This window comes from Apodemus sylvaticus, chromosome 13 (assembly GCF_947179515.1).
Source record: "Apodemus sylvaticus chromosome 13, mApoSyl1.1, whole genome shotgun sequence".
NCBI classification, from domain to species: Eukaryota; Metazoa; Chordata; class Mammalia; order Rodentia; family Muridae; genus Apodemus; species Apodemus sylvaticus.
This window is the reverse complement of record NC_067484.1, coordinates 69,354,651-69,369,909: the sequence shown is the minus strand read 5'-3', so window position 1 is coordinate 69,369,909 and position 15,259 is coordinate 69,354,651. Positions and strand designations below refer to the sequence as shown.

General features: G+C 37.2%; 1 protein-coding gene across 8 annotated transcripts in view; it reads left to right on the top strand.

Moving 5' to 3' along the window:
• Positions 1 to 15,259, top strand: part of Ankhd1 (ankyrin repeat and KH domain containing 1) — a 103,173-nt gene that overhangs the window by 68,329 nt on the left and 19,585 nt on the right. For all 8 annotated transcript variants that reach the window (XM_052155232.1, XM_052155230.1, XM_052155231.1 and 5 more), the window contains 11 exons: positions 111 to 222; positions 761 to 906; positions 2,313 to 2,455; positions 2,868 to 3,081; positions 5,278 to 5,453; positions 5,618 to 5,780; positions 9,519 to 9,614; positions 10,691 to 10,807; positions 12,526 to 12,694; positions 14,089 to 14,539; positions 14,853 to 14,993. In XM_052155232.1, the coding sequence (XP_052011192.1) occupies positions 111 to 222; positions 761 to 906; positions 2,313 to 2,455; positions 2,868 to 3,081; positions 5,278 to 5,453; positions 5,618 to 5,780; positions 9,519 to 9,614; positions 10,691 to 10,807; positions 12,526 to 12,694; positions 14,089 to 14,539; positions 14,853 to 14,993 (1,928 nt within the window). The remainder of the gene's footprint in view (positions 1 to 110; positions 223 to 760; positions 907 to 2,312; positions 2,456 to 2,867; positions 3,082 to 5,277; positions 5,454 to 5,617; positions 5,781 to 9,518; positions 9,615 to 10,690; positions 10,808 to 12,525; positions 12,695 to 14,088; positions 14,540 to 14,852; positions 14,994 to 15,259) is intronic.

Genomic DNA, 15,259 nt, shown 5'->3' with positions numbered 1-15,259 from the left:
CTAATTTATTATGAAAGGGAAAATTGTCATTGACCATTTATGAGGAAAAGAAATAATTTTTATTGAGAACTCTTTTATAAATATATAAATACTTTTTTTCCTCCTCTTAGACGGAAAGCAATCATGACACAGCTTTAACACTGGCCTGTGCAGGTGGTCATGAAGAACTCGTATCTGTTCTCATTGCTCGGGATGCTAAAATTGAGCATAGAGACAAAAAAGGTAGGAAATGTCACTCACAAATGAAATTTTAAGTATTTATACCCCAAATTGTACAATTTTTACTATGAATAGGTAGTTCATATATGTTTATGTGTATGAAAAATAAAGTTTTATTTATTTGTTTTTTCAAGACAGTTTCTCTGTGTAGCTCTCGGGCTGGCCTTGAACTGAGATCCACCTGCCTCTGCCTCCCAAGTGCTAGGTAGTGTACCACTATTACCACCTGGCTCTTATATTTGTTAGTGATAAAATAAATTGGCACTTTCGAGGCTCATTCATCTACTGAACCAAATACTTCTCTTAAAAAAAAAGAAGTAAACTAAATTATTAATGAAGGTGATAGAGTAATAGGGCTGTGCTCTTGGCCTTGCATGCTTCAGGCCCTAGGCTCAAAAAACAGGTTGTGAATGTCTTTGTCTTTAATCCTCATGTGGTTTGTGAGTATAAACTTTAATAGCTTTTGTTGATTTAGCATTTACTTTTGCCAGGTATAAGTAAAAACTACAAATTTATTAGAATTTTTTATTTTCTAATTTAGGTTTTACCCCACTGATCCTGGCGGCAACTGCAGGGCATGTTGGAGTTGTTGAAATCCTCTTGGATAAAGGTGGAGATATAGAGGCACAATCGGAACGAACTAAAGATACTCCACTTTCTTTGGCATGTTCTGGTGGACGGCAGGAGGTATGTTAACATTAGTTTTCTTTTGTAAATATTTTGCTTATATATTCTTAATATGTGGGTGTTTTGTACTTTTTGAGATTAAAAAGAAAAAGCATATATGTATGTATGTATGTCTGTATGTACATGCATATGGATGTTTATGAGCCCAAAGAGTTCAGATCTAAAGCTGATCATTATGAACTGCCTGATTTGGTTGTCAGGAATGACTGAAGTTGGGCCCTATGCTGGTGCAGTAAGTTCTCTTAACTGCTGAACCATGTCCTGAGTATTTTAACTACACGTAAACCACATTTGTTTTACTGAGTTTCATAAACCAGTGGTTCTCAACCTTCCTAATGCTGTAATTGTTGTTCCTATTGTTGTGATGTAGTTCCTATTGTTGTGATGACCCCCAACAATAAAATTATTTTATTACTACTTCATAACTGTACTTTTGCTACTGCTCTGAATCATGTTTGATATCTGATATGCGATTCCTATGAAAGGGTTGAAAACCCACATGATAGGAACTGCTGCTGTAGACTGAGGATTGAAATAGGTTTAAGTGTAATAGAAATAATAGCACACACCTTTTAAAGGAATGGTTTTACCCATAAAGACAAATACCAATTGTCTTTATTTTATTTCTACATTAGCATTCAGTCGTACAGTTGTAACGTGTATAAATACCAATTCATTGCTCATTAATTGACAAATGGAAAGTGTCTTACTGGGATTTTGAAGCTCTGAATTTCTTTTCCCTGCCTGATCATAGCTTTTGGGCAAGGTCTATGTAGCCCAGGCTGACCTTCAACTCATTATAGCTAAGACCAATTTTGAATTCCTTATCTTCTTCTTTTACCTACAAGCATTGGAATTACAGTTGTGTGCCACCATACAGAGCACAACACTGACTTTCTCTGTTTATTTGAATTGAGGTCTCTTACATAGTTGAGGGTAGCCTCAAAGTTGAGACAGTCCTCTCTCTGACTCACCCTCTAGAGAACAGGGATGAGCTGCCACAAATGCTCACAATTTCTTGATTATGAAATTCAGCTGGACAGCCAGGCGGTGGTGGCACACGTCTGTAATCCCAGCACTTGGGAGGCAAAGAAAAAGAAATTTAGCTGAATATGGTGGATATGCATATTTATAATTCTAACACTTTGGAGGCTGAGCCAGGAGAATTTCCAGGCCAGCCTTGGCTGTATAACAAGACCCTGTCTGAAAACAAATATAACCATAAAAAAAGAAATTGAGTCCATTTATCTACTGCTGCTATTTTAATACTTAATGCTTAATAAAATAAAATATATCTGAATGCCAGATATTTAGACAAGAAAATTGAAGTTATTATTTGTGTTTCCTTCATTTTAAGTTGAGCACTACTGTAAACTTGGTTTTTCTACCCATATTTTCCTTTGTAGGTGGTAGATTTGCTGCTGGCCCGAGGAGCCAATAAAGAACATAGGAATGTGTCTGATTATACACCACTGAGTCTGGCTGCATCTGGAGGATATGTGAATATTATTAAAATTTTACTTAATGCTGGAGCAGAAATTAATTCAAGGTATTACCTGTTTACAAATCATTCATTTGAGAGAGTCTCTCTCTCTCTCTCTCTCTGTCTGGTGTTTTGAGACAGGGTTTCTCTGTGTGGCCTTGACTGTCCTAGAACTCACTCTGTAGACCAAGGTAGCCTCAGAAATCCTCCTGCCTCTGCCTCCCAAGTGCTGTGCTGGGATTAAAGGCATGTGCCACTACTGCCTGACTCTATGTATCATTCATGTTTGCTGAGTTTTTACTTTTAGTTAAATGTGTTTAGTAGGAATTATATTTAAAATTATGAGATTTTTGCCATTCCTGATTTAGAAATGTTAGAAATCTTTCTTTACTGACATTTTCATTTGTCATGCTGTGTGCTTTTTTTAAATTAAAAAACAAGACAACATACTAATTTTCTGAGCACATTTCTTCCTTAGGACTGGAAGTAAACTAGGTATTTCTCCATTGATGTTGGCTGCAATGAATGGACATGTTCCTGCAGTGAAATTGCTGCTTGATATGGGTTCAGACATTAATGCACAAATCGAGACCAACCGGAACACAGCTCTCACTCTGGCCTGTTTCCAGGGCCGAGCAGAAGTAGTGAGTTTGCTTTTGGACCGCAAAGCCAATGTTGAACACAGGGCAAAGGTAAGACTTTTATAATTTGTCAACTTTTTCAGTTTTAGTTCTATCGAAACAAATAATGGCATTTCAATTCATCTCCAATGCAAGTTTAGGGAACCAAACATTCATATTCCCGGTGATGTAAACTACTAACATTTAAATTTTTTTCTTTAGTCAGACATATATTTGCCATTGGTAATTAAAGTGCTAAACAAAAAAGTTCTTTCTGACAACTAATATCTGGTTAACCATGACAAATTTTGAGAGATTCATGACTATTTGAAAAGTACTTTGAATTTCTTTACCTTGAATTACTACTAGGTATTCACATAGAGGTAAGTGGAAGATTTGTGTTTTTTGTTTTGTGGTTTTTTTATTTTGTTTTTGTTGGGGGTTTTTTTTGTTGTTGTTTTCTTTTGAGACAGCATTTTTTTGTGTAACAGAGCCCTAACTGTCCTGGGCTCACCTTGTAGATCAAGCTGGCCTTGAACTCACCTGCTTCTACCTCCTAACTGCTGGGATTAAAGGTGGGTGCCACCAGGCAGGTGGAAATTCTGTACATGAGATGACAGCTGAAACCTTAAGTTATTTTAGATTGGAAAAGTTGAATGGAAATTTCATCCCTCTCTCAAGTCTAACAGTTAATCTTTTTCTTTTCTTTTTTGAGATGGGATCTCTTTATGTAGCTATCTTAGAACTTGCTCTTTTTGTAGACCAGGCTGGCCACAGAAATCATCCTGATTCTGCCCTGCCTTTTCAGTACTACTTTTAAAGGTGTGTACCACCAACTCCCAGCCTTTTAACTTTTTTAAAAAAAATTATGTGAATGAATGTTTGCTTGTACATATCTAGTGACTGCAGGGGCTAGAAGAACATGTCAGATTCCCTGGAACTGGAGTTACAAGTGGTTGTGAACCGTGATGTGGTTGCTAGGAACTGAATTTCCATCATTACCTTACAAGTAGTTATGTCACTGAGGAAAAGAATTTTCTCTCTTCTAGCTACCGTTAACTGCAAATAGCCCCCCTCAAGGGGTAGATTAGGATCTCCTCTGCCATCCATGATGGACTTTTGTGTTCAGTCTTGTATTGGTAGCCAGTGCTCTTGTGATTTTTTTATGAGTGCAATGGCCATAAGATAATCTGGCACTTTCAAATATTAATTGTGGTCTGCTCACCTGTTAAAAGACCTGGAATGATGCACACTGTCTGGGGACTAGTGCCAGTGGTAGTATTTGTTTGCTTTGTTTCATTTTGGCTTGGTTTTTATTGTTGTTGATGTTTCTTTTTTGTTTTGAGACAGTAGTAACCTAGGCTAGACTTGCATTCAACCTTCTGATTCTACCTCCCTTGTACATGGATTGAATGTACCATGCCTGGCTTAAAAAATATCTTTTGTTTAAAAAAAAGTCAGCTCAAAGGATTTGGAGAGATGACTCAGTAGTGAAGAGTACTGACTGCTCTTCAAGAGTACCTGGGTTCAATTCCCAATAATCATATGGCAGCTCACAACTATCTGTAACTTTAATATCTGATACCCTCACACAGGTGTACATGGAGGCAAAACGTGAAATAAAAGTAAATTATTAAAAAAAGAAATTCAGGCCAGGCATGATTGTATACTCAAAATTCCAACATTATAGAAGCTGGGGCAGGAAAACTTCATGTTCAAGGCTAATGTGATAGATATAAGTAAGACTTTCAAAGGGTTGGAGGTGAGAGAATGAGCAAACTGACACTCTAATTTTAGCTCCCTTAAACTAACTGTCTTTCTGCCTCAACATCCTGAGAGCTGATTTAGGTATTTCCATACCTGCTTTGCTTTTCTTCTTGCTTGCATAAGATTGTGAATGTGTGTGAAATAGTGTACTCTGGCATGCCTTATTAAATCTAATAATTTCACCAGCTATTTAGTAAAAATTTATTTGCAGTGTGTGTGTGTGGAGGGGTGCTGTTGAGACAGGATTTTATAAGGTCTGTACTAGGGATTGATTACCTTGAGCTCCTGGTCTTGATCCTCCTGATTGTACCTCTCCAAGAGTTGGGATTACATGAGCTATCAAGAAGTTAATTTAGTACAATTGAAAACAGAATGTTATTTAGGTTTTGTTTTTTTTTTTTTATGAGAGAAAATCAGAAATATAATCTGCTTAAATATTAATTAGCTTAATCTTTTAAAGAAATTACATAATTTCATTGCATTCTTCACTTTTTTAAATAGACTGGTCTTACTCCCTTGATGGAAGCAGCTTCTGGAGGATATGCAGAGGTTGGAAGAGTTCTCCTTGATAAAGGAGCAGATGTCAATGCGCCTCCTGTGCCTTCCTCTAGAGACACTGCTTTGACAATAGCAGCAGACAAAGGCCACTACAAATTCTGTGAGCTCTTGATTAACAGGTAGGCAAATTTCTGTTGATATATATAGAACTCCAATGGTTCCTTCTACTTTTTTTTTTAAAGTAACTTTCAAAAAACAATTGTTGCATGGTAAAGAACACTATAAAAATGTCAGCCTCTTATAGCAAACAGACTGTTGATATTTTTTTTTTGTTTGTTTGTAGGGGAGCACATATTGATGTTCGTAACAAGAAGGGAAATACACCACTTTGGCTGGCATCCAATGGTGGTCATTTTGATGTAGTGCAGTTGCTAGTGCAAGCAAGTGCTGATGTGGATGCAGCAGACAACCGAAAAATCACACCTCTTATGTCAGCATTTCGCAAGGTAATATGACATATGGGGAAAAGGTAAAATTTAATAATTTTAAAACAATTCTACCTTAAAACCATTTGCAGAATATAAAGTGATACTGTGGAATTAAGTGTATCTGTATATAAAAGTCAATGCTTATTTCTGGACATGGTGTTTCATACCTTTAATTGCAACACTCAGGAAAGTAGAGGCAGGGGGATCTCCTGAATTCAAGGCCAACCTGTTCTATATGAGATTCAGGCCAGAGATACAAAGTGAGATAGCATCTTTTAAAAAACAAACAAACAATAAGCAAAAAATACTATTGGCAGGCATGATGGCACATTCTGTAATCCTAGCGCTTAGGAGTAGGTGAAGGCAGAAAGATCCAGAGTTAAAGGCCAGCCTGAGATTATGAGTCGGTATCTGAAACAAAACAGAAAACATAGCTGTCTGTCTAATCTTTTGTGGCTAAACCTAAGAGTTATTTGGTAGTTTCTTATAATTTAGCTTTGGTTTTAATTCATTTAGTAATTTGATTAGTTTCTATTATGTCATATTACTGAAAACATAAAATTCGGGGCTGTGGGGATAGCTCAGTGAGTAAGAATTCTTGCTTTGCATTCATGAGGACCTGAGTTGGAAATATTGGCAGCAAAATTAAAAGCCAGGCATGGCTACCCCTACCTGGAACCCCATCGTTCAGGATTAAAGACAACCTAACCAGAATGGCAAGCTTCTGGTTCAGTGAAAAACCCTGTCTCAAGGCAGTAAAGCAGAAAACAAGAGTAAAACACCCAGAGTCCTGCTCTGACCTCTGCATGCATACACCCTCAGTCATACGCATGCACACATATGCATACACACACACACACAGAGAGAGAGAGAGAGAGAGAGAGAGAGAGAGAGAGAGAGATTTTTAAGGAAAGCAGTAGATACATACAGAGGGTTGTTTCTGAGTAAAAGGGAATGAAATCACACACACACATTTATGGTATAAATACACTGCCTTTCTTCTTTGTATACTACATTACTACATTGTTTTGTCACTGGCCTGAAATGCACTAGGTTTTTAAATGTTCATATGCGGTCTGGAGAGATGACTCAGTGGTTAAGAACACGGATTGCTCTTCTGAAGGTCCTGAGTTCAAATCCCAGTAACTACATAGTGGCTCACAACCATGCATAATGAAATCTGACTCCCTCTTCTGAAGTGTCTGAAGACAGGTTTCTCTGTATAGCCCTGGCTGTCCTGGAACTCACTCTGTAGACCAGGCTGGCCTTGAACTCAGAAATCCGCCTGCCTCTGCCTCCCAAGTGCTGGGATTAAAGGTGTGTGCCACCACGGCCCGGCTAATAAATCTTTAAAAAAAAAAAAAAAAGAGTAAATAAGGAAAGTGCAAAAATTTCCCTTTCTCAAAAAAAAAATGTTCATATGCTTTTGCTCATTTATTTCCGTTTTTAAAAAATGTACTCCATTGTTCTTCCATCTGGATCACCATGCTACTCATCCTTTATTTCTCATTTTACATGACTTCAGAGTCTTTCTCTAATACCCAATTTAAGAAAGGTCAAAATTTTATTTTTCTTTTGATTTGTAATTTTACATGTTCAAACATTTTTATTTATGCCCATGAGGGCTAAGAATCATTATTATCATTTTATTCCTATTTATTACATGTTTAAGATTTTATTTTGTTTAGTTTTGTTTTTCAAAGACAAGTCTCACTATGTAGCCTTGACTGGCCTGGATCTCGAAGTCTGGAACTTGTGTCTACCTCACAAGGTCTAGACTTACAAGCATATACCACCAAACCCAGTTTAAGACTTTTTAAAAATAACAGTATATTTTATGTATATGAATGTTTGCCTGCATGTACACCATACATGTGTTTGGTATGCAGGGAGGCCAGAAGAGAACATTGGATCCTGTGAAACTGAAGTGACAAATGGTTGTAAATGTTAATTTCTATGCTGAGAGCTGAACCCCCAGACTTCTACTGTTTCTGCAAGCCCCTAATTTTTTTTAATTGTGTGCATGTGTTTTCTTTTTTTATATATATGGGTATGTGTGGGGGCATGTAAGTAGAGGCTAGAGACTTTAGATCCTGGATCCTGAGAGGTACACTTGGGTCCTCTGAAGAACAATATACATGCTTAACCACTGAGCCATCTCTCCAGTTCTATAAAAACATCTCTTAATTAAAATCTAATTTAGAATAAAGAACATAAATAGTGCAGATAGTTTAATGACTTAGTATAAATGCATATTTCATGTGCTTCATTACCCTATAAAGGTAAAAGATACTTTCATATCCCTAGAAGATCATCTAATATGTTTTAATTTGTTTCATGTTCCAGAAGCAACTACTTTGCTTTCTTGTCTCCCTCAGAAACACTCTAGTGCCTTTTATTGATTAAAAAGCGTATTTGTGGGCAAAAGAGATGGCTCAGCCCTTAAGAGCACTGACTGTTCTTCCAGAGGTCCTGAGTTCAATTCCCAGCAACCATGTGGTAGCTCACAACCATCTGTAAAGGGATCTGATGCCCTCTTCTGGTGTGTCTGGAAACAGCTACAGTGTAGTCATATACAAAAAATATTTTTTTTAAAAAAGCTTATTTGTATTGGGCATATGGGAGGACTGTGTGCATGCGTGCATGTGTGTGTGTGTGTGTGTGTGTGTGTGTGTGTGTGTGTGTGTGTGTGTGCGCGTGCATGCATGTGTGTGTTTGTGACTGGAAGTCAGTGTGTGAATGGAAGTCAGAATACAGCCTACAGGAGTCAGTTCTCTCCTGCCATGTAAGTCCTGGGGATCACATTGAAGTTATCTGGCTCTGTGGCAAGTGCCTTCACCAGCTGAGTTATCACACCCACCTGAAACCTACACTCTTGAGGATGTTTCAGAACCTTAGTAGGAAGAGAAAAGTTGCAAGCTTGTTATATAAAGTAGATGTGTAGACTTTATTACCTATCATTCAGTGCCCAGTAAGGGCATTTAGAAAGTGGTTTTATCAACCAGGCAGTGGTAGTACACATCTTTCCCAAAACTTGAGGCAGGCGGATTTCCGAGTTCAAGGCCAGCCTGGTCTACAGAGTTAGTTTCAGGACAGCCAGGCTTACACAGAGAAACCCTGTCCCAAAAAAAAAAAAAAAAAAAAAAAAAAAAAAAAAAAAAAAACCTCAAAAGAAAGAAGGTGTTTTAGCTATTCAAGTCATGGAGCTGAGAAAATGCACTTTGTATGATAGTAAGATAAAAGTCACATAATGCTTTGACATCTAAAAATATTGGGATTTTCAGACTTAGACTCCCTTTATACTGAGATTTATTTCACAATCCCCATTTTTCTTTATTGTTAGCTTTATTATATAAAAGGCTATTGAAAATCACTTTACTGTTTTTCTGTGGGAAATGGGAAGAAAATTAATATCTTGCCTATGATATATTGTTTGCTTGCTTGCTTGTGTTTTTGAAACAGTATCTTTATGTAGCCCTACTATCCTGAAACTATGTAGACCAGGCTGGCTTCCCAGTCACAGAGATCAACCCATCTGTCTCTGCCTCTTGAATGCTGGGATTAAAAGGCATGTACCACTGACCAGCCTACTACCATATATCCTTGAGCACGTTCTACTTATCCTCTTCTGTTTAAAACTGAACAGTGTCCATATTTTCATAATTTTAAAATACTAATTTTTTTATATTAAGTTGTTAAAACATGGATAAAATTTCAAAAACAGCTTTTGTGGGTTTTTTTGTGCTTTTTTCTTAGGGTCATGTAAAAGTTGTTCAGTATTTGGTGAAGGAAGTCAATCAGTTTCCATCTGATATAGAATGCATGAGATACATAGCAACAATTACTGATAAGGTAAGTTTACTATGTTATTGAAGTACATTTTTATTATTTAAGGTATTCTATGCCATGAATTAGGAACTTGTTTTCACTGGGCATGCATTCAGTGAGAAGAGCATGCTTAGTTGAGAAGAAGGCCATGAGTTCAGTCACAGCACCAACAGAGAACTTGTTCTTTTTGTCATCTACAGATTAAGAACATGGGCCTTGCTGGGGGTGCTGCATTGTACTTTTAACACCATCACTGGGGAGGCACAGGCGGGTGGATCTCTGAGTTCAAAGCCATCCTGGACTATAGAGTGAGTCCCAGGACAACCATCCAGGCAGGCATACACAGAGAAACCCTGTAGTTGAGAAAGAAGGGGGTTGGGGTGAGAAGGAAAGAAAGAATGAACATGGGGCTTTTGGCTTATCCATTTGCAAAGTAGATGGATATGATTCTATTGGTAACATATTTGAGATTACCTTCCTCCTATACATCATAATGGTAGTGACTATAGCTAAGGTTTATTATTAAATTTTGTTAACCTGATTAGCTTTTCTAAAATACCTTTTAAAAGAAAGAAATATACCAAGCCAGGTGTAGTATACACCTTTAATCCCAACACTCTGGAGGCAGAGGCAGGTAGATTTTGTGAGTTCAAGGCCAAGCCTGGTCTACAGAGTGAGTTCTAGAAGTTTGAGGTCAGCCAGAGCCACATAAGAAGCCCCCCCCCCCCAACACACACACACAAAAACCTTATTTTTGCCACATTGTGGTTTCATACACTGTATTTTCAGCACTTGATGTCAGAGGCGGGAGGTTCAACAACTCAAATAACTTCAAGACCTATTTCAACAGTTTAGTGGGTTGAAAGCTAGTTTGAGCTGAGCTGCTATCTCAAAAAAAATTTTTTTTTCTTTTTAAAGGTGTTTCATTCTTACGAACAATTGATACAGAACTGAACTCAAAGTTTAATTTCATTTGGCCAATTTCTAGTTCTTGGAGGTTTGATTTGTGGACCTTTCTATTCAGCTCTACTTACATTGGGTCCTATATTATAATTTTTTTTGTTTTGTGCTTATGTAATTATATTTTGGTCTCTCTTCAGGAACTGCTGAAGAAGTGTCACCAATGTGTTGAGACGATTGTGAAAGCTAAAGACCAGCAGGCTGCAGAAGCAAATAAAAATGCAAGCATTCTCTTGAAAGAGCTGGATCTAGAAAAGGTGAGGGGGTAGAATGAGCTCCCTGTTAGAAATCAAGATTAGAGTAATTTGTTGTCTGTATAAATAGTAGTCTTTAACAAAATGTGATTAAATGATAATTGTTAAGAGTTTCTTTGTAAAGTTTTGTATTCTTGTCTAGATATTTAGGGAAATCCTAGCTTTGTCCACAGCACTGTCTAGGATGTGTAAGACAATGGGAAAAGTTTTAAAATATAAAACCCAGATTGCCCATCTGACACTCATACTCAGAAATAGAAATGTCCAATAAATAGGTGAAAATGTTCAACTTACTAATACAGAGAACTATTTACTGAATGCTTAAGTTGGGAATGGTGGCACACACCTATAATCCCAGCACTCAGAGGATGAAGTAGGATTATTAGTTTAAAGCCACCTGAGATCTACAAGACATTCTATAAATACCAATCAGGGCCAGGCATAGTAATGTACTGTACACCTTTAGTCCCAATAGTTAAGAGGCAGAGGCAGAACTCTTTAGTCCAAGTAGTCAGGCAAAGTTCAAGACCATTCTCATAATAAATTTAAGATAGCCGGTCTTCCAACGGTCCTGAGTTCAGCCGGGCGGTGGTGGCACATGCCTGTAATCCCAGCACTCTGGGAGGCAGAGGCAGGCAGATTTCTGAGTTCGAGGACAGCCAGGGCTACACAGAGAAACCCTGTCTCGAAAAAAAAAACAAATCCAAAAAAAAAAAAAAATACATTTAAGATAAAAAGATAGGAGTTTTCATGTGCATGCATTTTTGTGTTGCTTATAATGGACAAAAGTAAAAAAATCTTTGGGGGGGGGTTCTAGATAGGGTTTCTCTGTAGCCCTGCCTATCCTGGAACTCACTCTGTAGACCATGCTGGCCTTGAACTCAGAAATCCACCTGCTTCTGCCTCCCAAGTGCTGGGATTAAAGGCATGCGCCACCACCACCCAGCAAAAGTAAAAATCTTAAATGTCTTGTCATTAGGAAATTAATTGGAATTTGTCTGTATCCTTGGCTGTCCTGGAGCTTGCTTATAAATATCGTGATAGTTGTGGTTTAGGCAAATGTGTACCTCATAATTGTATTTTTCTGTTTTTGTTTGTTTGGTTTTGTTTTTTTTTTTTTTTACTGAAGTTAAATTGCCATACAATTTATCCATTTAAAGTTTTACAAATCACTGTAGTATATTCACTGACTTGTGCATTTAATCACCACAATCTATGCCATCTCTCCTCCCCTACTATTTATTTAAGACAAGATCTTTCTATGTTGCCCTGGCTGGCCTGTTAGTCAAGAGATATACCTGCCTCCCAAGTTTTGGGATTAAAGGCATACTCTTACCATGCCCAGCCTGGTTTTTTGGTTGTTTTCTTTTTAATTTTGTGTACATTGCCTAGAATTTTACATTGTTGATTATCATTTGAAATATAAAGATATTTAATTTTAACACCAAATGTTTTAAGTTACTACATTATGGCTGGAGAGATGGCTCAGCTTTAAGAGCACATATGTTGCATGTGCAGAGAACTGGGGTTCAGTTCCCAGCCTTCACATTAGTAGCTTACAACCATCTATAACCCTAATTCTAGAGGATCCCATGCCTACTTTTGACCTCCTCAGGCACCAAGCATGCCAAATGGTACTCAGGCAAAACACCCATCATACACAAAAAAAATATAAAAAATGTTTTCACGGTATTGAATTAAATGACATATTTTTTTTACAGTCAAGAGAAGAAAGCAGAAAGCAAGCTCTTGCGGCTAAAAGAGAAAAGAGAAAAGAAAAGAGAAAAAAGAAAAAAGAGGAACAGAAAAGGAAACAGGAAGATGAGGAGAACAAACCCAAAGAGAATTCAGAACAACCAGAGGGTGAAGATGAAGAGAATGATGAAGACGGTAAAAGAAATGACTCATGAATTAAGTATAAAATTATCCTCTGTTAGCACAGTAGAGTAAACCTGTAATCCCATCACATAGGGTGCTGAGAGAGACAGGGGGAATTGCAATGAATTCAAGACTAGGCTAGCTCCATAGAAAGACCCTATTTCTAAATTAAATAATAATTAATAAAATTTAAATTAACCTATTGGGGTGCATTCCTATTAAAGATTTCATTACTTTAATCTGAAATTGATAGTTGGCTTTTATAGTAAATAATGCTGCTAAGTGCTTTACAGTATAAACTAATAGAAAAAACAGGAAGATACAGGCAAGCATGATTTTAAAATGTGGAGTGTTTTATTTTTTGTTTCTTTGTTTCAAGATAGGGTTTCTCTGTGCAGCCTTGACTGTCTTGGAACAGTCAAGATCCACCTGCCTCTGCTTCTGGGATTAAAGGGGTGGGTTAGTGGGTGTGTGTATGCCACCGCTGCCCAGCTTTGTGGAGTGTAACTTAAGTTTTCTTGTAAAACGCCTTGTATATATTATACAAGTACTGTAAAAAGTTGACCAGTTTTCTTTCAGGTTCTTCTCTACTTCTTTTCTTTCTTTTTCTTTTTTTTTTTTTTTTTGTGTGTGTTTTTTTTTTGGTTTTTTGGATTTGGTTTTTTTGAGACAGGGTTTCTCTGTATAGCCCTGGCTGTCCTGAAACTCACTCTGTAGACCAGGCTGGCCTCGAACTCAGAAATCCGCGTGTCTCTGCCTCCCAAATGCTGGAATTACAGGCGTGCACCACCACTATTTCCCTGATTAGACTAACTCCTCAATGAATTCTTAGCTAAGGTTAAGGCTTAAAACCATGGAGGGTAGACTTGTCAGTAGAGGTATTTAGTATACAAATTAATTGTGAATCTCTTGAATTCTAGTTCCTCAATACTATTCCATATTTTTCCTAGATTCAAAGTATATTGTGGTTCTTTAATAGTTCATAGGACTTGTATTATCAGTCTTTAGAGTATTAATGGTAGGGCTGGAGAGATAGCTTTGTGTTTAAGAGCTCTAGCTGCTCTTCCAGAGAACTCCTGTTCAATTCCCAGCACACGCGTGACAGCTCACTTCTGTCTGCAACTCCAGTTCCAGGGAATCCAACACCTTCAAACTGACATATTTGCAGACAAAACACCAATGTACATAAAATAAGAATAAATAAAACATTTTCTTAAAAAAAGAATATTAATGGTATATATTTTTCACAAAATTATACATCAGAATTATCTAACAACAGTAAGTATTTCTTTATTAGTGAAGAGGAAAGTGTGACCCAAAAGATTGATTATGAATTTTTATATATTCTGTCATGATTTAACATCTTTTGCCCTCATTTTGATTTTTTTTTTTTTTAATAATTTCAGTGGAACAAGAAATTCCCATAGAGCCTCCAAGTGCAACCACCACTACTACAATTGGAATCTCTGCTACATCTACCACATTTACAAATGTATTTGGCAAAAAAAGAGCCAATGTAGTGACAACCCCCAGCACCAATCGGAAAAATAAGAAGAATAAGACAAAAGAGTCCCCTCCCACAGCGCATTTAATTTTACCTGAGCCACATATATCTTTAGCACAACAAAAAGCAGATAAAAATAAAATAAATGGAGAACCTAGAGGTGGTGGTGCGGGTGGGAATAGTGATTCGGACAATATAGATAGCACAGACTGTAACAGTGAGAGCAGCAGTGGTGGGAAGAGCCAAGAATGCAGTTTCCCTGTGGAGGCAAATCCCACCAGTGACAGGAGGTGCTCCACAGTTGTCAGTTCTCAAGAGGAAAAGGCAGTTACCACTTCCAAGACTCAGACACGGTAAATGTTTCTATTTTCTCCTTTATTCACTGTTCTTATTTCATGCCTGGCATAAAATTTTACAGTATGTTATCTAAGTACAAGTTGTATTGAACAGTTCCTTAATATTATCTTGTCTTCAGAAATAAAATTTGTCTCTGTCCTCTGTTTTTTTTTTTTTTTAAATAGATGTTTGCTTATTTTGTTTTTCTGTCTTGATTATTTAATGTACCAAACTTCAAAAAATATTTTGTTATAACTTAATCTATGTAATCTCTTGAATTTTTATCTTAAAATGTATTTTTTGTTGAACTCCATAATTCCATTTTCTCAGCCTTGATGGTGAAGTAAATGCTAATTCCACGTCAACAAGCTACAAGTCAGTGCCGTTAAGTTCTCCAACCATGAAGCTGAGTCTCACTAGTCCTAAACGGGGCCAGAAAAGGGAAGAAGGGTGGAAAGAAGTTGTTAGAAGGTAAGTAGAATTAATCCCATCTGTTACTTTTTTCCAAACAGGATCTCAGTAGACAGTCCTGGCCTTCCTTAAATTAGTCAGTAAACCAACATGTCCTAAGATGCCTGACAGACCACCTCCTCTGTCTCTCAGGTGCTGGGATTAAAGCAGTATGCCACCACAATAGCTTTTTGGTTTACTTTGTTTATTTAGAGTTGATCCAGCTCAGGCTGACCTTAAATTTGATAGCCAAGGCTTTCCTTAAATTCCTGATCCACTTGTATCCA